At 41.5% G+C, this 23162-nt stretch overlaps 2 protein-coding genes across 2 annotated transcripts in view; both read left to right on the forward strand.

Annotated features, from left to right (window-relative positions):
* The window catches only part of LOC139753187 (glutamate receptor ionotropic, delta-1-like), a 245364-nt gene that overhangs the window by 71775 nt on the left and 150427 nt on the right, over positions 1–23162 (forward strand). The window lies entirely within an intron of this gene.
* LOC139752739 (spermine synthase-like) lies at positions 19109–20895 on the forward strand (the record flags this gene model as incomplete). The annotated part of the gene is given in 2 exon segments (XM_071668605.1): positions 19109–19350; positions 19352–20895. Coding segments are annotated over 2 exon segments (768 nt in total), but the record flags the coding sequence as incomplete, so codon positions are not given.

Below are 23162 nucleotides of genomic sequence, written 5' to 3' on the forward strand. Positions count from 1 at the left end.
TCAGTCTCACCCAATGAATCTCGCTCGGACTCGAAACTAGCACAGGAGGTATCACACAGCTTCTCCTCACTAATTTCATCCTCAGAAGACGTCCTCAAATCCTGAATCTCTCTTGAATGGGCATGAGACAAATCCTCAGTCTCAACGGAGTCTACACTAGGGGAGAGGGTATCACAGAGCTCCCTCTCACTAGACTCACTCGTAGGGAGAGACTTCACTTCCTCCGTCTTAACGAAGTCTACACCAGGGGAGAGGGTATCACACAGCTTCCTCTCACTGGCCTCATTCTCATGAAGAGTCTTTAAGTCCACTGTCTCAACGGAGGCTACACCAGGGGAGAGGGTATCACACAGCTTCCTCTCGCTGGTCTCGCTCGTAGGGAGAGACTTCACTTCCTGCGTTTCAACGGAGTCTATACCAGGGGAGAGGGTATCACACAGCCTCCTCTCGCTGGCCTCATTCTCATCCGTCGACGCGGGGTCAGTGCCTAACTCAGCAAAGAAGGTATCAGCGAGCTCCACCTCACCCGGCCCACTCTCGGGCAGTGACTGTAGTTTTCCCGCCTCACGCTCTGTCTTCTGGGGCTTGCAACTTGCTTTCTTAGCGGACATGGACCGGGTAACTGCGCATACGGGGAATAGGTCTGGTACCTCTTCCTCAAGCTGCACTGCCTCCGTGGACTCCACCGGGCCCGTAGGCAACACCGGCATTGGGTTCATCTTCCCACCCGCTAGGTCATTGCCTAACACAAAGTCCACACCTGAGACAGGTAACCTATCTACAACCCCTATGAGAGCATGGCCCGTGGAGAGATCTGTTTCTACCCTCACATCAACTAGTGGAGCTTCCTTGGGACCCGACAGTCCATCTAGCAAGACTCGGTCTCCAAACTCTCCTCGCGGCACCAAGCCATCCAACATTAGGGACTGTAGCGCACCAGAATCCCGTAATACGGTCACTTTTCGTCGTACACCACATCTACTAACATAGCCCTCAGACGGGAACGCATTTTAGTTCCCACAGAACGGATCCTTAATTACAAAGTGATTAACACTCTCGCAACCCCTCTTTTTCCTAAGAGCAGGGACAGCCTCACCTACTTTACTAAGTGGCCCTAAAGTTGAGACGAGATTCACCGATCTACTCTTGGTAGAATCTCTGGATTCCTTCACTCGAGCCCAGCAATCCTTCACCTGGTGCCCAGCCTTGCCACAATTAAAACAACTCTTAACTCTGTTGGAGTAATTCCCCTGACTTTTGTGAGTTACCGGCAAGGTAGCAGATTCAGGTGGGATTACATAATCATTGGTCCTCCCTCTGCCGTCGTAGCCCTTTGAATGCCTGCCCGCGTCAAGTTTGACATCTAACATGTACTCATCTGCTAGTTTCCCAGCCTCCTCAAAATCCTTCGCTGATTTAGTTATTACGTACTGCCGTACATCACGGGGTAGACCGTCCTTACATTCCTCGAACACAAATAGTTTCAGGACCGATTCAGCATCTATATAAGCTCCCGCAGAACGAACCCACTGCGCGCCTAACTTGTACTTCTCACAGAAGTGATCTAAGTAGGTTTGATCAGGGCGCTTATGCTTAGCTCGAAATCTGAGTCGGTGTGCTTCCGGACTTAAATGATAAGAATTTATCACTGCCTGCTTAACGACCTCATAATCACCACAATAATCATCGTTCAACGCGGTGTATGTGGATTCAGCTTAGCCAAAAAGGAGGGGACGCAAAACTGTCGCCCAGGCCGACTTCGGCCAAGAGCAGTCACGGGTAGTCTGTTCAAATTTAAGGAAAAAGGAAGCCACGTTATCTTCATCGAACTTAGGTACCAGATGTAAGTCTCCCAACCGAGACGACACTGGTCCTGATGGTGAAGCGTTAAGTCTAAGTTTTTCACGTTCGAGGGCGATCCTCTCCTTTTGCATTTCGGCATTGATCTTAGCTATCTCTGGTTGAATTCTCCAGTACTCGGGATCAACATTATCCTCACTAGGGATATGGGAAGGGATCGAGGCTTCGGCCGACGTCACTAATGGAGCGGTATTGTCGACACTAATTTCAACATCAGGCGCAGCATCTACTATCTGTTCACTAGCAAAATGATTTATGACTAAGGTCTCCAACTGTACTTTACTAGCTTTCCGGTCATAATTCAATTTTAACCTATTTGCAATAAGCTTCAACTCAGGCTTTGTTAAAGATTTGATGTTCTCGTGAGAGGGCTCAGATCCACAGAACTGGTCAACGTCAGCGTTGCTGGTCAACGGCATGATTAACGAAAAGGAAAGAGATTCCGCTAAGGCAAGAAATATCCTGGCGAGGTCACCAATTCATATGTCACGAACTCAATACTTATTCAGGCCAGGTCGCCAGTAACATATCTGTTACAAATACGACTGACCTTGTCTTGCAAGGACGTTGTAGATTTGTCAAGTTGCACAACTCAGGATAACACAATAATAAAGTTATGGGATTGAATTAAAGACCAGCATTACATTAAATCTACTTATAATGAAAGAATTCAAGTGTACAAAGATAGGTACATAGATCAAGCATGAAACATTTACGTTAACATTGAAAGTGAGTTTAACATTGAACATAAGATGACATTTGTACATGACTTAACATTCCAGATAAGATTTCAAGCCAGGAGACCTCTTTCTTGTGACAGTTACGCTTGACGTGACACAATTAACTTCATCGTTACACTTATCTAAACCTGATGTAACACAGTAAACACTTAGCTAAATCTGATGTAACACAATAAACACTTATAGCACAACACTCGTTATAGCAGTAACGGCTTATAGCACAGCAGGGCTTACAGGCTTACAGGTTTACAGGCTTACAGGCTACAGCAGGGGACACCACCCACCTCGCTGGGCTTCAGAGAAAGGAATCAAGTCTCAGCGGGTGTTGTGGGTACCAGAAGACAAGTGTTCGCCCTTACTGCTATAAACCTTACATTTCTATTGGCTATAGAAATATAGGAGAAGTTCTCATTGGTTGGAGGGTCCCAGAGTCTCGGCGTAGTTACACTCTCGTAAAATGCTGGGTGGACAGAAACTCCGAGCCAGCCTCTGGCATCACTCCTCGCCCTGATAAGAAATAGATACAAACACACAAGTCTTCGTAACAATATATATATATATATATATATATATATATATATATATATTTTTTTTTTTTTTTTTTTTTTGCTTTGTCGCTGTCTCCCGCGTTTGGGAGGTAGCGCAAGGAAACAGACGAAAGAAATGGCCCAACCCACCCCCATACACATGCCTTGATTCAATCCACTGACAGCACGTCAACCACGGTATACCACATCGCTCCAATTCACTCTATTCTTTGCCCTCCTTTCACCCTCCTACATGTTCAGGCCCCGATCACACAAAATCTTTTTCACTCCATCTTTCCACCTCCAATTTGGTCTCCCTCTTCTCCTCGGTCCCTCCACCTCCGACACATATATCCTCTTGGTCAATCTTTCCTCACTCATTCTCTCCATGTGACCAAACCATTTCAAAACACCCTCTTCTGCTCTCTCAACCACGCTCTTTTTATTTCCACACATCTCTCTTACCCTTACGTTACTTACTCGATCAAACCACCTCACACCACACATTGTCCTCAAACATCTCATTTCCAGCACATCCATCCTCCTGCGCACAACTCTATCCATAGTCCACGCCTCGCAACCATACAACATTGTTGGAACCACTATTCCTTAAAACATACCCATATATATATATATATATATATATATATATATATATATATATATATATATATATATATATATATATATATATATATATATATATATATATATATGTATATATATATATGTATATATATATATATATATATATATATATATATATATATATATATATATATATATATATATATATATATATATATATATATATATATATATATATATATATATATATATATATATATATATATACTTTTTTTTTTTTTTTTTTTTATACTTTGTCGCTGTCTCCCGCGTTTGCGAGGTAGCGCAAGGAAACAGACGAAAGAAATGGCCCAACCCCCCCCCCCCCATACACATGTACATACACACGTCCACACACGCAAATATACATACCTACACAGCTTTCCATGGTTTACCCCAGACGCTTCACATGCCTTGCTTCAATCCACTGACAGCACGTCAACCCCTGTATACCACATGACTCCAATTCACTCTATTTCTTGCCCTCCTTTCACCCTCCTGCATGTTCAGGCCCCGATCACACAAAATCTTTTTCACTCCATCTTTCCACCTCCAATTTGGTCTCCCTCTTCTCCTCGTTCCCTCCACCTCCGACACATATATCCTCTTGGTCAATCTCTCCTCACTCATTCTCTCCATGTGCCCAAACCATTTCAAAACACCCTCTTCTGCTCTCTCAACCACGCTCTTTTTATTTCCACACATCTCTCTCACCCTTACGTTACTTACTCGATCAAACCACCTCACACCACACATTGTCCTCAAACATCTCATTTCCAGCACATCCATCCTCCTGCGCACATCTCTATCCATAGCCCACGCCTCGCAACCATACAACATTGTTGGAACCACTATTCCCTCAAACATACCCATTTTTGCTTTCCGAGATAATGTTCTCGACTTCCACACATTTTTCAAGGCTCCCAAAATTTTCGCCCCCTCCCCCACCCTATGATCCACTTCCGCTTCCATGGTTCCATCCGCTGACAGATCCACTCCCAGATATCTAAAACACTTCACTTCCTCCAGTTTTTCTCCATTCAAACTCACCTCCCAATTGACTTGACCCTCACCCCTACTGTACCTAATAACCTTGCTCTTATTCACATTTACTCTCAACTTTCTTCTTCCACACACTTTACCAAACTCAGTCACCAGCTTCTGCAGTTTCTCACATGAATCAGCCACCAGCGCTGTATCATCAGCGAACAACAACTGACTCACTTCCCAAGCTCTCTCATCCCCAACAGACTTCATACTTGCCCCTCTTTCCAGGACTCTTGCATTTACCTCCCTTACAACCCCATCCATAAACAAATTAAACAACCATGGAGACATCACACACCCCTGCCGCAAACCTACATTCACTGAGAACCAATCACTTTCCTCTCTTCCTACACGTACACATGCCTTACATCCTCGATAAAAACTTTTCACTGCTTCTAACAACTTGCCTCCCACACCATATATTCTTAATACCTTCCACAGAGCATCTCTATCAACTCTATCATATGCCTTCTCCAGATCCATAAATGCTACATACAAATCCATTTGCTTTTCTAAGTATTTCTCACATACATTCTTCAAAGCAAACACCTGATCCACACATCCTCTACCACTTCTGAAACCGCACTGCTCTTCCCCAATCTGATGCTCTGTACATGCCTTCACCCTCTCAATCAATACCCTCCCATATAATTTACCAGGAATACTCAACAAACTTATACCTCTGTAATTTGAGCACTCACTCTTATCCCCTTTGCCTTTGTACAATGGCACTATGCACGCATTCCGCCAATCCTCAGGCACCTCACCATGAGTCATACATACATTAAATAACCTTACCAACCAGTCAACAATACAGTCACCCCCTTTCTTGATAAATTCCACTGCAATACCATCCAAACCTGCTGCCTTGCCGGCTTTCATCTTCCGCAAAGCTTTACTACCTCTTCTCTGTTTACCAAATCATTTTCCCTAATGTGCTGAGAGGTGCAACTGGAGGGATGTCTGATCATTATCTTGTGGAGGCTAAGGTGAAGATTTGTATGGGTTTTCAGAAAAGAAGAGTGAATGTTGGTGTGAAGAGGGTGGTGAGAGTAAGTGAGCTTGAGAAGAAGACCTGTGTGAGGAAGTACCAGGAGAGACTGAGTACAGAATGGAAAAAGATGAGAACAATGGAAGTAAGGGGAGTGGGGGAGGAATGGGATGTATTTAGGGAATCAGTGATGGATTGCGCAAAAGATGCTTATGGCATGAGAAGAGTGGGAGGTGGGTTGATTAGAAAGGGTAGTGAGTGGTGGGATGAAGAAGTAAGAGTATTAGTGAAAGAGAAGAGAGAGGCATTTGGACGATTTTTGCAGGGAAAAAATGCAATTGAGTGGGAGATGTATAAAAGAAAGTGACAGGAGGTCAAGAGAAAGGTGCAAGAGGTGAAAAAAGGGCAAATGAGAGTTGGGATGAGAGAGTATCATTAAATTTTAGGGAGAATAAAAAGATGTTCTGGAAGGAGGTAAATAAAGTGCGTAAGACAAGGGAGCAAATGGGAACTTCGGTGAAGGGCGCAAGTGGGGAGGTGATAACAAGTAGTGGTGATATGAGAAGGAGATGGAGTGAGTATTTTGAAGGTTTGTTGAATGTGTTTGATGATAGAGTGGCAGATATAGTGTTTTTTGGTCGAGGTGGTGTGCAAAGTGAGAGGGTTAGGGAAAATGATTTGGTAAACAGAGAACAGGTAGTGAAAGCTTTGCGGAAGATGAAAGCCGGCAGGGCAGCAGGTTTGGATGGTATTGCAGTGGAATTTATAAAAAAAGGGGGTGACTGTATTGTTGACTGGTTGGTAAGGTTATTTAATGTATGTATGACTCATGGTGAGGTGCCTGAGGATTGGCGGAATGCGTGCATAGTGCCATTGTACAAAGGCAAAGGGGATAAGAGTGAGTGCTCAAATTACAGAGGTATAAGTTTGTTGAGTATTCCTGGTAAATTATATGTGAGGGTATTGATTGAGAGGGTGAAGGCATGTACAGAGCATCATATTGGGGAAGAGCAGTGTGGTTTCAGAAGTGGTAGGGGATGTGTGGATCAGGTGTTTGCTTTGAAGAATGTATGTGAGAAATACTTAGAAAAGCAAATGGATTTGTATGTAGCATTTATGGATCTGGAGAAAGCATATGATAGAGTTGATAGAGATGCTCTGTGGAAGGTATTAAGAATATATGGTGTGGGAGGAAAGTTGTTAGAAGCAGTGAAAAGTTTTTATCGAGGATGTAAGGCATGTGTACGTGTAGGAAGAGAGGAAAGTGATTGGTTCTCAGTGAATGTAGGTTTGCGGCAGGGGTGTGTGATGTCTCCATGGTTGTTTAATTTGTTTATGGATGGGGTTGTTAGGGAGGTAAATGCAAGAGTTTTGGAAAGAGGGGCAAGTATGAAGTCTGTTGGGGATGAGAGAGCTTGGGAAGTGAGTTAGTTGTTGTTCGCTGATGATACAGCGCTGGTGGCTGATTCATGTGAGAAACTGCAGAAGCTGGTGACTGAGTTTGGAAAAGTGTGTGGAAGAAGAAAGTTAAGAGTAAATGTGAATAAGAGCAAGGTTATTAGGTACAGTAGGGTTGAGGGTCGAGTCAATTGGGAGGTGAGTTTGAATGGAGAAAAACTGGAGGAAGTGAAGTGTTTTAGATATCTGGGAGTGGATCTGGCAGCGGATGGAACCATGGAAGCGGAAGTGGATCATAGGGTGGGGGAGGGGGCGAAAATGCTGGGGGCCTTGAAGAATGTGTTGAAGTCGAGAACATTATCTCGGAAAGCAAAAATGGGTATGTTTGAAGGAATAGTGGTTCCAACAATGTTGTATGGTTGCGAGGCGTGGGCTATGGATGGAGTTGTGCGCAGGAGGATGGATGTGCTGGAAATGAGATGTTTGAGGACAATGTGTGGTGTGAGGTGGTTTGATCGAGTGAGTAACGTAAGGGTAAGAGAGATGTGTGGAAATAAAAAGAGCGTGGTTGAGAGAGCAGAAGAGGGTGTTTTGAAGTGGTTTGGGCACATGGAGAGGATGAGTGAGGAAAGATTGACCAAGAGGATATATGTGTCGGAGGCGGAGGGAACAAGGAGAAGAGGGAAACCAAATTGGAGGTGGAAAGATGTAGTGAAAAAGATTTTGTGTGATCGGGGCCTGAACATGCAAGGAATAGAGTGAATTGGAGCGATGTGGTATACCGGGGTTGACGTGCTGTCAGTGGATTGAAGCAGGGCATGTGAAGCGTCTGGGGTAAACCATGGAAAGCTGTGTAGGTATGTATATTTGCGTGTGCGGACGTATGTATATACATGTGTATGGGGGGGGGGGGGTTGGGCCATTTCTTTCGTCTGTTTCCTTGCGCTACCTCGCAAACGCGGGAGACAGCGACAAAGTATAATAATAATAATAATAATATATATATATATATATATACATATACAGAAACGGTGAAGAGCTTGTAGATTTGTGTGCTAAAAAGTACTGGTGATTGGGAATACCTAGTTTAAAAGAGATATACATGAGTGTAAGTATGTCGGAGAGATGGCCAGAGAGTGTTCTTGGATTACGTGTAAATTTATAAGTGCGTGAAAGAGAAACTTTAGGATGTTAATGTTCTCAAGCATATCATTTCTAACACATCCATCCTCCTCCACACAACCATACCTATAGCTTATGCCTCATAACCATATAACATTGTTAGAACCACTATTCCTTCAAACATGCCCATTTTTGCTCACCAAGGTAACGTTCTCGCCTTCCACACATTCTTCAACGCTCCCAGAACCTCTGTCCCCTCCCCCACCTTGTGACTCACTTCCGCTTCCATGGTTCCATCCGCTGCCAAATCCACTCCCAAATATCTAAAACACTTCACTTCCTCCAGTTTTTCTCCATTCAAACTTACTTCCCAATTGACTTGTCCCTCAGCCTTACTGTACATAATAACCTTCCTCTTATTCACATTTACTTTCAGCTTTCATCTTTCACACACTTTACCAAACTAAGTCACCAGCTTCTGCAATTTCTCTCCCGAATCAGCCATCAGCGGTATAATTTCAGCGAACAAAAACTGACTCACTTCCCAGGCTCTCTCATCCACAACAGACTGCATACTTGCTATTCTCTCCAAAACTCTTGCATTTACTTCCCTAACAACACCTTCCATAAACAAATTAAACAACCTTGGAGACATCACGCACCCCTGCCGCAAACCGGCAATTACTGACAACCAATCACTTTCCTCTCTTCCTACTCATAAGCATGCCTTACATCCTCGATAAAAGCTTTTCACTGCTTCTTTCTTCCCACACCATATATTCTTAATACCTTCCACAGAGCAGCTCTATCAACTCTATCATATGCCATCTTCAGGTCCATAAATGCTACATACAAATCCATTTGCTTTTCTAAGTATTTCTGACATACATTCTTCAAAGCAAACTCCTGATCCACCAATCCTCTACCACTTCTGAAACCACACTGCTCTTTCCCAGTCTGATGCTCTGTACATGCCTTCACCCTCTCAATCAAACTCTCTAGATAATTTCTCAGGAATACGGAACAAACTTATGCCTCTGTAATTTGAGCACTCCCCTTATCCCCTTTGCCTTTGTACAATGGCACTATGCATGCCAAACACCAATACTCAGGCATACATACATACATATATTACATATCCTTACCAACCAGTCAACAACACAGTCACCCCATTTTCTAATAAATTCCACTGCGATGCCATCCAACCCGCTGCCTTGCCAGCTTTCATCTTCCGCAAGGCTTTTACTATATCTTTTCTGTTTACCAAATCTTTCTCCCTAACTCTCCTACCTCGCACACCACCTCGACCAAAACACCCTATATATACGAGTCTATCATGTAACACATTCAACAAGCCTTCAAAATACTCACTTCATCTTCTCACATCACTACTACTTGTTATCACCTCCCCGTTAGCCCCCTTAACCGATGTTCTCATTTGTTCTCTTGTCTTGCGCCCTTTATTTACCTCCTTCCAAAACATCTTAACTCATATGTGCCCTCTTTTTCACCTCTTGCACCTTTCTCTTGACCTCTTACCTCTATATTTCATACATCTCCCAGTCATTTGCACAATTTCCCAGGAAAACTCATTGAAATACCCCTCTCTTCTATTTCACTAATAATCTTACTTCTTCATCCCACCATTTACTACCCTTCCTAATCTGGCCACATCCCACGCTTCTCTTATGCAAACCATCAATGCTTCCCTAAAAACATCTCATCCCTCCACCACTCCCCTTGCGTGCTTTGCTCTCACCTTTTCCCATTATGCTTTCAGTCTCTCCTGGTACTTCCTCACACAAGTCTCCTTCCCAAGCGCACTTACTTCCACCACTCTCTTCAACCCAACATTCTCTCTTCTTTTCTGAAAACCTCTACAAATCTTCACCTTCACCTCCACGAGATAATGATCAGACACCCTAACAGTTGCATGTATCAGTATATTAACATCCAAAAAGTCTCTCTTTCGGGCCCCTATCAATTATCACATAATCCAATAACGCTCTTATACACTTACGTATATCTCTCTTTTTAAACAAAATATTCCCAATCACCAGTTCTTTTTCGGCACACAACTCTACAAGCTCTTCGCTATTTCCACTTACACCACTAAACACCCCATTTAAACCAATTATACTCACGTTTGCATTCAAATCACCCATTACTAAAACCCAGTCACGTTAATCAAAACTACTAACACAGTCATCAGCAGCTCCCAAAACACTTGCCTCTCATGATGCTTCTTTTTATGCCCAGGTGCATATGCACCAATAATCACACATCTCTAGCCATCTACTTTCAGTTTTACCCATATCAATATAGAGTTTCCTTTCTTACATTCTATCACATACTCCCGCCACTCCTGTATCAGGATTAGTGCTACTCCTTCCCTTGCTCTTGTCCTCTCATCACCCCTTGACTTTACTGCCAAAACATTCCCAAACCACTCTTCCCCTTTACCCTTCAGCTTCGTTTTACTCAGAGCCAATACATCCAGGTTCCATTCCTCAAACATTCTGCCTCTCTCTCCTGTTTTCTTATCTTAGTTACATCCACACATATTTCGATACCCCACTCTGAGACTTGGACGAGGATAAGCACTCCCCGTGTGACTCCTTCTGTTTCTTTCTGTGGAATACAATATATATATATATATATATATATATATATATATATATATATATATATATATATATATATATATATATATATATATATATATATATATATATATATATATATATATATATATATATATATATATATATATATATATATATATATATATATATATATATATATATACATATATGTGTGTGTGTGTGTGTGTGTGTGTATATATAAGTAGGGTTGAGGGTCAACTTAATAGGGAGGTAAGTTTGAATGGAGAAAAACTGGAGGGAGTAAAGTGTTTTAGATATCTGGGAGTGGATCTGGCAGCGGATGGAACCATGGAAGCAGAAGTGAATCATAGGGTGGGGGAGGGGGTGAAAATCCTAGAAGCGTTGAAGATTGTTTGAAAGTCGAGAACATTATCTCGGAAAGCAAAAATAAGTGTATTTGAAGGAACAGTTTTTCCAACAATGTTGTATGGTTGCGAGGCGTGGGCTATGGATAGAGTTATGCGCAGGAGGATGGAGGTGCTGGAAATGAGATGTTTGAGGACAATATGTGGTGTGAGGTGGTTTGATCGAGTAAGTAGTGTAAGGGTAAGGGAGATGTGTGGAAAAAAAAGAGTGTGGTTGAGAGAGCAGAGGAGGGTGTTTTGAAATGGTTTCGTCACATGGAGAGAATGAGTGAGGAAAGATTGACCAAGAGGATATATGTGTTGGAGGTGGAGGGAATGAGGAGAAGTGGGAGACCAAATTGGAGGTGGAAAGATGGAGTGAAAAAGATTTTGAGTGATCGGGCCTGAGCATGCAGGAGGGTGAAAGGCGGGCAAGGAATAGAGTGAATTGGATCGATGTTATAAACCGGGGTCGAAGTGCTGTCAATGGATTGAATCATGGTATGTGAAGCGTAGGGGGAAACCATGGAAAGTTCTGTGGGGCCTGAATGTGGAAAGGGAGCTGTGGTTTCGGGCATTATTACATGACAGCTAGAGTCTGAGTGTGAACGAATGGGGCCTTTGTTGTCTTTTCCTAGCGCTACCTCGCACACATGAGGGGTGAGTTGGATGCTATTCAATATGTGGCGAGGTGGCGATGGGAATAAATAAAGACAGAGAGTATGAATTATGTACATGTTTATATATGTATATGTCTGTGTGTGTATATATATGTGTACATTGAGATATATAGGTATTTATATTTGCGTGGGTGGACGTGTATGTATATACATGGGTATGGGGGTAGGGTGGGCCATTTTCTTTCGTCTGTTTCCTTGCGCTACCTCGCAAACGTGGAGACAGCGACAAAGCAAAATAATAATAATAATAATAATAATGATAATAATAATAATAATAATAATATATATATATATATATATATATATATATATATCATACACAGCTCCAACAGCCAGGATCGAACCTGGGACCCCTTGTGCAAGAGGCAGGCATGCTAACCGCTAGGCTAAGGGACTGTATAATAGGAAACAACTATTCGAAATACTAAGTACTCGAATACCCTTCGTCTCACAATGGTGAGCAACGGGGTCTATCGGTTGTTTCCGAGCAGAACACATAGCCAGCTGATAGCGTTTTACCGAACCTGACTGTACAACGCGGAGTTATATGAATACGAATAAAGTGTATATGAACGCGCACCTTCATAGAACATACAAAGCTCCATATATATAAATATATATATATATATGTATATATATATATATATGTATATATATATATATATATATATATATATATATATATATATATATATATATATATATATATATATATATATATATATATATATATATATATATATATATATATATTTTTTTTTTTCTTTTTTTTTTTTCTTTGTCGCTGTCTCCCGCGTTTGCGAGGTAGCCCAAGGAAACAGACGAAAAAAATGGCCCAACCCACCCCCATACACATGCCTTGATTCAATCCACTGACAGCACGTCAACCCCGGTATACCATATCGCTCCAATTCACTCTATTCCTTGCCCTCCTTTCACCCTCCTGCATGTTCAGGCCCCGATCACACAGAATCTTTTTCACTCCATCTTTCCACCTCCAATTTGGTCTCCCTCTTCTCCTTGTTCCCTCCACCTCCGACACATATATCCTCTTGGTCAATCTTTCCTCACTCATCCTCTCCATGTGCCCAAACCACTTCAAAACACCCTCTTCTGCTCTCTCAACCACGCTCTTTTTATTTCCACACATCTCTCTTACCCTTACATTACTCACTCGATCAAACCACCTCACACCACATATTGTCCTCAAACATCTCATTTCCAGCACATCCATCCTCCTGCGCACAACTCTATCCATAGCCCACGCCTCGCAACCATACAACATTGTTGGAACCACTATTCCTTCAAACATACCCATTTTTGCTTTGCGAGATAATGTTCTCGACTTCCACACATTCTTCAAGGCTCCCAGAATTTTCGCCCCCTCCCCCACCCTATGATCCACTTCCGCTTCCATGGTTCCATCCGCTGCTAGATCCACTCCCAGATATCTAAAACACTTCACTTCATTCAGTTTTTCTCCATTCAAACTCACCTCCCAATTGACCCGACCCTCAACCTTACTGTACCTAATAACCTTGCTCTTATTCACATTTACTCTTAACTTTCTTCTTCCACACACTTTTCCAAACTCAGTCACCAGCTTCTGCAGTTTCTCACATGAATCAGCCACCAGCGCTGTATCATCAGCGAACAACAACTGACTCACTTCCCAAGCTCTCTCATCCCCAACAGACTTCATACTTGCCCCTCTTTCCAAAACTCCTGAATTTACCTCCCTAACAACCCCATCCATAAACAAATTAAACAACCATGGAGACATCACACACCCCTGCCGCAAACCTACATTCACTGAGAACCAATCACTTTCCTCTCTTCCTACACGTACACATGCCTTACATCCTCGATAAAAACTTTTCACTGCTTCTAACAACTTGCCTCCCACACCATATATTCTTAATACCTTCCACAGAGCATCTCTATCAACTCTATCATATGCCTTCTCCAGATCCATAAATGCTACATACAAATCCAATTGCTTTTCTAAGTATTTCTCATATACATTCTTCAAAGCAAACACCTGATCCACACATCCTCTACCACTTCTGAAACCACACTGCTCTTCCCCAATCTGATGCTGTGTACATGCCTTCACCCTCTCAATCAATACCCTCCCATATAATTTACCAGGAATACTCAACAAACTTATACCTCTGTAATTTGAGCATTCACTCTTATCCCCTTTGCCTTTGTACAATGACACTATGCACGCATTCCGCCAATCCTCAGGCACCTCACCATGAGTCATACATACATTAAATAACCTTACCAACCAGTCAACAATACAGTCACCCCCTTTTTTAATAAATTCAACTGCAATACCATCCAAACCTGCTGCCTTGCCGGCTTTCATCTTCCGCAAAGCTTTCACTACCTCTTCTCTGTTTACCAAATAATTTTCCCTAACCCTCTCACTTTGCACACCACCTCGACCAAAACACCCTATATCTGCCACTCTATCATCAAACACATTCAACAAACCTTCAAAATACTCACTCTATCTCCTTCTCACATCACCACTACTTGTTATCACCTCCCCACTTGCGCCCTTCACCGAAGTTCCCATTTGCTCCCTTGTCTTACGCACTTTATTTACCTCCTTCCAGAACATCTTTTTATTCTCCCTAAAATTTAATGATACTCTCTCACCCCAACTCTCATTTGCCCTTTTTTTCACCTCTTGCACCTTTCTCTTGACCTCCTGTCTCTTTCTTTTATACATCTCCCACTCAATTGCATTTTTTCCCTGCAAAAATCGTCCAAATGTCTCTCTCTTCTCTTTCACTAATACTCTTACTTCTTCATCTCACCACTCACTACTCTTTCTAATCAACCCACCTCCCACTCTTCTCATGCCACAAGCATCTTTTGCGCAATCCATCACTGATTCCCTAAATACATCCCATTCCTCCCCCACTCCCCTTACTTCCATTGTTCTCACCTTTTTCCATTCTGTACTCAGTCTCTCCTGGTACTTCCTGACACAGGTCTCCTTCTCAAGCTCACTTACTCTCACCACCCTCTTCACCCCAACATTCACTCTTCTTTTCTGAAAACCCATACAAATCTTCACCTTAGCCTCCACAAGATAATGATCAGACATCCCTCCAGTTGCACCTCTCAGCACATTAACATCCAAAAGTCTCTCTTTCGCACGCCTGTCAATTAACACGTAATCCAATAACGCTCTCTGGCCATCTCTCCTACTTACATAAGTATACTTATGTATATCTCGCTTTTTAAACCAGGTATTCCCAATCATCAGTCCTTTTTCAGCACATAAATCTACAAGCTCTTCACCATTTCCATTTACAACACTGAACACCCCATGTATACCAATTAATCCCTCAACTGCCACATTACTCACCTTTGCATTCAAATCACCCATCACTATGACCCGGTCTCGTGCATCAAAACCACTAACACACTCATTCAGCTGCTCCCAAAACACTTGCCTCTCTTGATCTTTCTTCTCATGCCTAGGTGCATATGCACCAATAATCACCCACCTCTCTCCATCAACTTTCAGTTTTACCCATATTAATCGAGAATTTACTTTCTTACACTCTATCACATACTCCCACAACTCCTGTTTCAGGAGTATTGCTACTCCTTCCCTTGCTCTTGTCCTCTCACTAACCCCTGACTTTACTCCCCAGACATTCCCAAACCACTCTTCCCCTTTGCCCTTGAGCTTCGTTTCACTCAGAGCCAAAACATCCAGGTTCCTTTCCTCAAACATACTACCTATCTCTCCTTTTTTCACATCTTGGTTACATCCACACACATTTAGGCACCCCACTCTGAGCCTTCGAGGAGGATGAGCACTCCCCGCGTGACTCCTTCTTCTGTTTCCCATTTTAGAAAGTTAATACAAGGTGGGGAGGATTTCTGGCCCCTCGCTCCCATCCCCTCTAGTCGCTTTCTACGACACGCGAGGAATACGTGGGAAGTATTCTTTCACCCCTATCCCCAGGGATAATATACATATATATATACATATACACACACACACACATACACACACATACGCACATATACACACACACACACATACATATATATACATATGAGAAATGTAAGAAACAATCTAGAAAACTGAAACTTCTAGCTTGAAATGAATGAAAAAAAAGAATGTCACATAATGGTTCAATATCTGGCTGTGGAAAAAAGGAAATGTATAATTTATTTACACAAACGTCAATAGCAGTTCTCATCAATTTAACCACTGTATCAATAAGCTTCAATGTCTAAGCTACAATTTTTTTCCAATTTCACTATTTTCCTTCACATTTTCAATTGTGTCTGAAGGTTCTACTACAAGAGTGATTGTTTTTCCAGTAAGGGTCTTCACATCTTGGTTACATCCACACACATTTAGGCACCCCACTCTGAGCCTTTGAGGAGGATGCTTTACTTGTGGTGCTGACTTCCCTCTTTAAATTTGATCGCCGTTTCCCGCGTAGTTCACTTTCTGTAGATGATGTGTATGTCTTGGTAGGAATGTAGATGCAGCTGTAGAGGATGTATGCGCCATATTTGATGACGACTCTTCGCTGTAAGACGTCAGGTCCTAGTTGGTGTCCGTTGGTGTCAGGTACATCTAAATGGCCATGGTGACGCCTCGGGTCTTGAGTTTATCGGCGATCCAATCAATGTATCTGGATACTCGAGTGTACAGCCCCGGCATCCTGGGTCGGCCACAACCAATGCCTGAAGACACGACCCCGACCGTCACGGATCGACGACCTGCGCCGTCCGATGTGGTCAGGAGGGGTCCGCCACTTAGTTTATCCACTGATGTTGACCATCATATAGATAATGTGCAGGCAGTTTCCTAGCTCCATAAGTACTCAAAGGATCCGTTTACCGAACCGTTTGATGGCCGGCATATCTCACACCCTCCGTTTTCTGTACACGTTCTGCTCCGATGGACGTTAGTGAGGGAAAGACTGATGCTCTGGTTCAGGGCTGTTTCTACCAGGTAGAGAGGATGTGCAACGATGGTTGACGTTGCCTTCCAGAAGGTCGTCATGGAACCCACGGACAGTAGTGATGTACATCCGGCACCGATACTTGACATCCATTATTGAAGACTAACGAGACTTAGAAATGAATCACTTTTATGATTGATTACACGAAATCCACGCAGTGTATGTAGTTTCTTACGGCTTTAGTGTGTTCAGGTCATTTATCAGTACGTTGAAATAGTTTCACCATATAGATCAGTCCACCATTTGCGTGAATATATTGTCACCGTGTCACTGTATGGAGGATTATTTTCGTGATTCTTGTCGCTAATTATAAGTAATGGTGTACGTTCAGATATTCTCATTTCCACACTTTTTTCACCATTTCAAATCACTTATCATTACTTTGGTAAATGAGTAACATGCAAGTACAAGCCGTAAGTGATGGTACCCACCTTTGGGGTATCGGCTATTACCAAGGTTCCATATTACCTCAGCTCTAATAATTCTCACTTGATTAAATACTAGATTTCATAACTTTTTTACTTTTCAAAAGTCCATTACCACGGTCACATGATTGTCAGCGTTTACTTCAAAGCTTCTTTTGGTAGATCTTATCAGTATACGTATTGCTAGTATACGATATATATATATATATATATATATATATATATATATATATATATATATATATATATATATATATATATATATATATATATATATATATATGTATCATAGGGTGGGGGAAGGGGCAAAAATTATGGGAACCTTGAAGAATCTGTGGAAGTCGAGAACGTTGTCTTGGAAAGGAAAAAATAGTGGTTCCAACAATGATGTATGATTGCGAGGCGTGGGTTATGGATAGAGTTGTGCGCAGGAGGGTGGATGCGCAGGAAATGAGATGTTTGAGGACAATATGTGGTGTGAGGTGGTTTGATCGAGTGAGTAATAATAGGGTAAGAGAGATGTGTCGTAATAAAAAGATTGTTGTTGAGAGAGTAGAGGAGGGCGTTTTGAAATAATTTGGTCACATGGAGAGAATGAGTGAGGAAAGATTGACCAGGAAGATATATATGTCAGGGTGGGGGGAACGAGGAGAAGTGGGAGACCAAATTGGAGGTGGAAAGATGGAGTGAAAAAGATTTTAAGTGATCGGGGCCTAAACATGAAGGAGGGTGAAAGGCATGCAAGTAATAGAGTGAATTGGAACGATGTGATATACTGGGGTCGACGTGCTATCAATGGATTGAGTTAGGGCATATGAAGCGTCTTGGGTAAACCATGGAAAATTCTGTGGGGCCTGGATGTGGAAAGGGAGCGGTGGTTTCGGTGCTTTATTACATGACTGATAGACACTGAGTGTGAAAGAATGGGACCTTTGTTGTCTTTTCGTAGCACTACCTTGCACACATGAGGGGGGGAGAAGGCTATTATTCCATGTGTGGCGAGGTGGCGATGGGTATGAATAAGGGCAGAAAGTATGACTTATGTACATGTGTATATATGTATATGTCTGTGTGTGTATATATATGTGTACATTGAGATGTATAGGTATGTATATTTGCGTGTGTGGACGTGTATGTATGTACATGTGTATGTACGTGCATTGGGCCATTCTTTCGTCTGTTTCTTTGCGCTACTTAGAGACACACACACACACACACACATATATATATATATATATATATATATATATATATATATATATTCATATATTCGTAAGGATCTCAATTTTGCGCGTGATCAAGATATTCCTGTGAGTCCACGTGAAAATGAAACACGAAAAATTCCCGAGTGCAGTTTCGTGTAATAATCACATCATCAGGGGAGACACAAGAGAGAAATATAACAGTCAGTTGATATACATCGAAGAGACGAAGCTAGGACGTCATTTGGTAAACATGTGATTGTCCAAAACAAGTTTTGGACAAGAACGAAACTGCACTTGTGAACTTTTCGTGTTTCATTTTCCCCATGGACTCAAAGGAATATATGTGTACATATATATATATATATATATATATATATATATATATATATATATATATATATATATATATATATATATATATATATATATATATATATATATATATATATATATATATATTACCTGCATTGAAGAGGGCCCCTCCCGTCAATCCATATTTCACAACCTCTGATGACAGGCTACTTGAATATGATACGGATGAATTGCTGTTTGAGGAGCAAACAGAGTTTCAGAAGGTTCAGATTTACCATACGAAGAGCTATGGTAACATGCTTGTCCTTGATGATCTTCAGAATCTTTCTGAGAGTGACCTGCCATACACGCATGGACTTATGAATAAAGGAGATGAGAATTATGAAGGAAAAATTGCTTATTTTAGGTGGAGGAGATGGAGGATTGCTGTGGGAGTTGCTGAAAGAAAAACCTGAATATGTTATCATGATTGATATAGATGATGCTGTGATGAGATCTTGTCGCAAGTATTTGAGATCTGTGTGTGGAGACTGCTTGGACAGATATGATGGAGGAAACTACAAGATAATTGTTGGTGATGCTGTTTCTCACATGGAAGATTATATTCTGGAAGGACAGAACTTTGACTATGTGTTTTGTGACCTGACTGATGTACCAATATCTTCATCTCCCCGTGGAGAACTATGGGACTTCATGCGCAAAATCATGAACTTGGGAACACGCTTTCTGAAACCTGTCACTGGAAAGTATATGACCCATGCTATTGGGATCCAGTGTGAAAATGCCCTGAGAATGTTTGAGGAACAGCTTAAAAGTCTAGAGATTCCTGTGAGCTTCAGCTGCACAAGTCATTTTATACCCTGCTTTAAGGAGAAATGGTGTTTCTATAAAGTTACTCAAAAACCTGTGCAATTATAACATGTGAGCCAGTAAATTTCTTTCATATTAATTTTGTTTACCCTCTGTGAGTTTTGATACTTTAAATTTCTTATTAAAAGTAGAGAAAGTAATTTATTTTTATATGTAAGGCATGTGTACGAGTAGGAAGAGAAGAAATTGACTGGTTCCCAGTGAATGTCAATTTGCGGCATGGGTGCATGATTTCTCCATGGTTAATTTGTTTATGGATGGGGTTGTTACAAAGTGAATGCAAGAGTTTTGGAGAGAGGGGCAAGTATGCAGTCTGTTGTAGATGAGAGGGCTTGGAAAATGAGTCAGTTGTTGTTTGCTGATGATACAGCGCTGGTGGCGGCTGATTCGGGTGAGAAACTGCGGAAGCTGGTGACTGAGTTTGGTAAAGTGTGTGAAAGAAGGGAGCTGAGAGTAAATGTGAATAAGAGCAAGGTTATTAGGTATAGTAGGAGTGGGGGACAAGTTAATTGGGAGGTAAGTTTGAATGGAGAAAAATTGGAGAAAGTGAAGTGCTTTAGATATCTGGGAGTGGATTAGGCAACGGATGGAACCATAGAAGTGGAAGTGAGTCACAGGGTGGGGGAGGAGGTGAAGGTTCTGGTAGCGTTGAAGAATGTGTGGAAGGTGAGAACATTATCTTGGAAAGCAAAAATGGGTACGTTTGAAGGGATAGTGGTTCCACCAATGTTATATGGTTGCGAGGCATGGGCTATAGATAGGGTTGTGTGGAGGAGGGTGAATGTGTTGGAAATGAGATGTTTGAGGACAATATGTGGTGTGAGGTGGTTTGATTGAGTAAGTAATGAAAGTGTAAGAGAGATGTGTAGTAATAAAAAAGTGTGTATTGAAATGGTTTGGTCACATGGAGAGAATGAGTGAGTTAGGAAAGATTGACAAAGAGGATATATGTGTCAGAGGTGGAGGGAACAAGAAGTGGGAGACCAAATTGGTGGTGGAAGGATGGAGTGAAAAGGATTTTGAGCGATCGGGGCCTGAACATGCAGGAAAGTGAAAGGCGTGCAAGGAATAGAGTGAATTGGAACTCGTGCGGGGGAGGGGGTTTGTCATTTCATGTGTGGCGGGGTGGCGACAGGAATGAATAAGGGCAGCAAGTATGAATTATGTACATATATATATATATATATATATATATATATATATATATATATATATATATATATATATATATATATATATATATACATTGAACTATCCCTGGGGATAGGGGATTAAGAATACTTCCCACGTATTCCCTGCGTGTCGTAGAAGGCGACTAAAAGGCGAGGGAGCGGGGGGCTGGAAATCCTCCCCTCTCGGTTTTTTTTTTTTTTTTTTAATTTTCCAAAAGAAGGAACAGAGGGGGCCAGGTGAGGATATTCCAAAAAAGGCCCAGTCCTCTGTTCCTAACGCTACCTTGCTAACGCGGGAAATGGCGAAAAGTTAAAAAGAAAGAAAATATATATATATATATATATATATATATATATATATATATATCCCTGGGGATAGGGGAGAAAGAATACTTCCCACGTATTCCCTGCGAGTCGTAGAAGGCGACAAAAAGGGAAGGGAGCGGGGTGCTGGAAATCCTCCCCTCTCATTTTTTCTTTTAAATTATCCAAAAGAAGGAACAGAGAAGGAGGCCATATGAGGATAATCTTTCAAAGGCCCAGTCCTCTGTTCTTAACGCTACCTCGCTAATGCGGGAAATGGCGAATAGTATAAAAGAAAATATTATACATATATATATATATATATATATATATATATATATATATATATATATATATATATATATATATATATATATATATATATATATATATATATATATATATATATATATTTCTTTTCTTTTCATTCAAACTATTCGCCATTTCCCGCGTTAGAGAGGTAGCGTTAAGAACAGAGGACTGGGCCTTTTTTGGAATATCCTCACCTGGCCCCCTCTCTTCCTTCTTTTGGAAAAAAAAAGAAAAAAAGAAAAAATGAGAGGGGAGGATTTCCAGCCCCTGCACCCTCCCCTTTCAGTCGCTTTCTACGACACGCAGGGAATACGTGGGAAGTATTCTTAATCCCCTATCCCAAGGGATAATATGTATATATATATATATATATATATATATATATATATATATATATATATATATATATATATATATATATATATATATATATATATATATATATATATATATATAAAAACTTTTCACTGCTTCTAACAACTTTCCTCCCACACCATATATTCTTAATACCTTCCACAGAGCATCTCTATCAACTCTATCATATGCCTTCTCCAGATCCATAAATGCTACATAAAAATCCATTTGCTTTTCTAAGAATTTCTCACATACATTCTTCAAAGCAAACACCTGATCCACATATCCTCTACCACTTCTGAAACCACACTGCTCTTCCCCAATCTGATGCTCTGTACATGCCTTCACCCTCTCAATCAATACCCTCCCATATAATTTACCAGGAATACTCAACAAACTTATACCTCTGTAATTTGAGCACTCACTCTTATCCACTTTGCTTTTGTACAATGGCACTATGCACGCATTCCGCCAATCCTCAGGCACCTCACCATGAGTCATACATACATTAAATAACCTTACCAACCAGTCAACAATACAGTCACCCCCTTTTTTAATAAATTCCACTGCAATACCATCCAAATCTGCTGCCTTGCCGGCTTTCGTCTTCCGCAAAGCTTTCACTACCTCTTCTCTGTTTACCAAATCATTTTCCCTAACCCTCTCACTTTGCACACCACCTCGACCAAAACACCCTATATCTGCCACTCTATCATCACACACATTCAACAAACCTTCAAAATACTCACTCCATCTCCTTCTCACATCACCACTACTTGTTATCACCTCCCCATTTGCGCCCTTCACTGAAGCTCCCATTTGCTCCCTTGTCTTACGCACTTTATTTACCTCCTTCCAGAACATCTTTTTATTCTCCCTAAAATTTAATGATACTCTCTCACCCCAACTCTCATTTGCCCTTTTTTTCACCTCTTGCACCTTTCTCTTGACCTCCTGTCTCTTTCTTTTATACATCTCCCACTCAATTGCATTTTTTCCCTGCAAAAATCGTCCAAATACCTCTCTCTTCTCTTTCACTAATACTCTTACTTCTTCATCCCACCACTCACTACCCTTTCTAATCAACCCACCTCCCACTCTTCTCATGCCACAAGCATCTTTTGCGCAATCCATCACTGATTCCCTAAATACATCCCATTCCTCCCCCACTCCCCTTACTTCCATTGTTCTC

Source organism: Panulirus ornatus, chromosome 2 (assembly GCF_036320965.1).
Source record: "Panulirus ornatus isolate Po-2019 chromosome 2, ASM3632096v1, whole genome shotgun sequence".
NCBI lineage: Eukaryota > Metazoa > Arthropoda > Malacostraca > Decapoda > Palinuridae > Panulirus > Panulirus ornatus.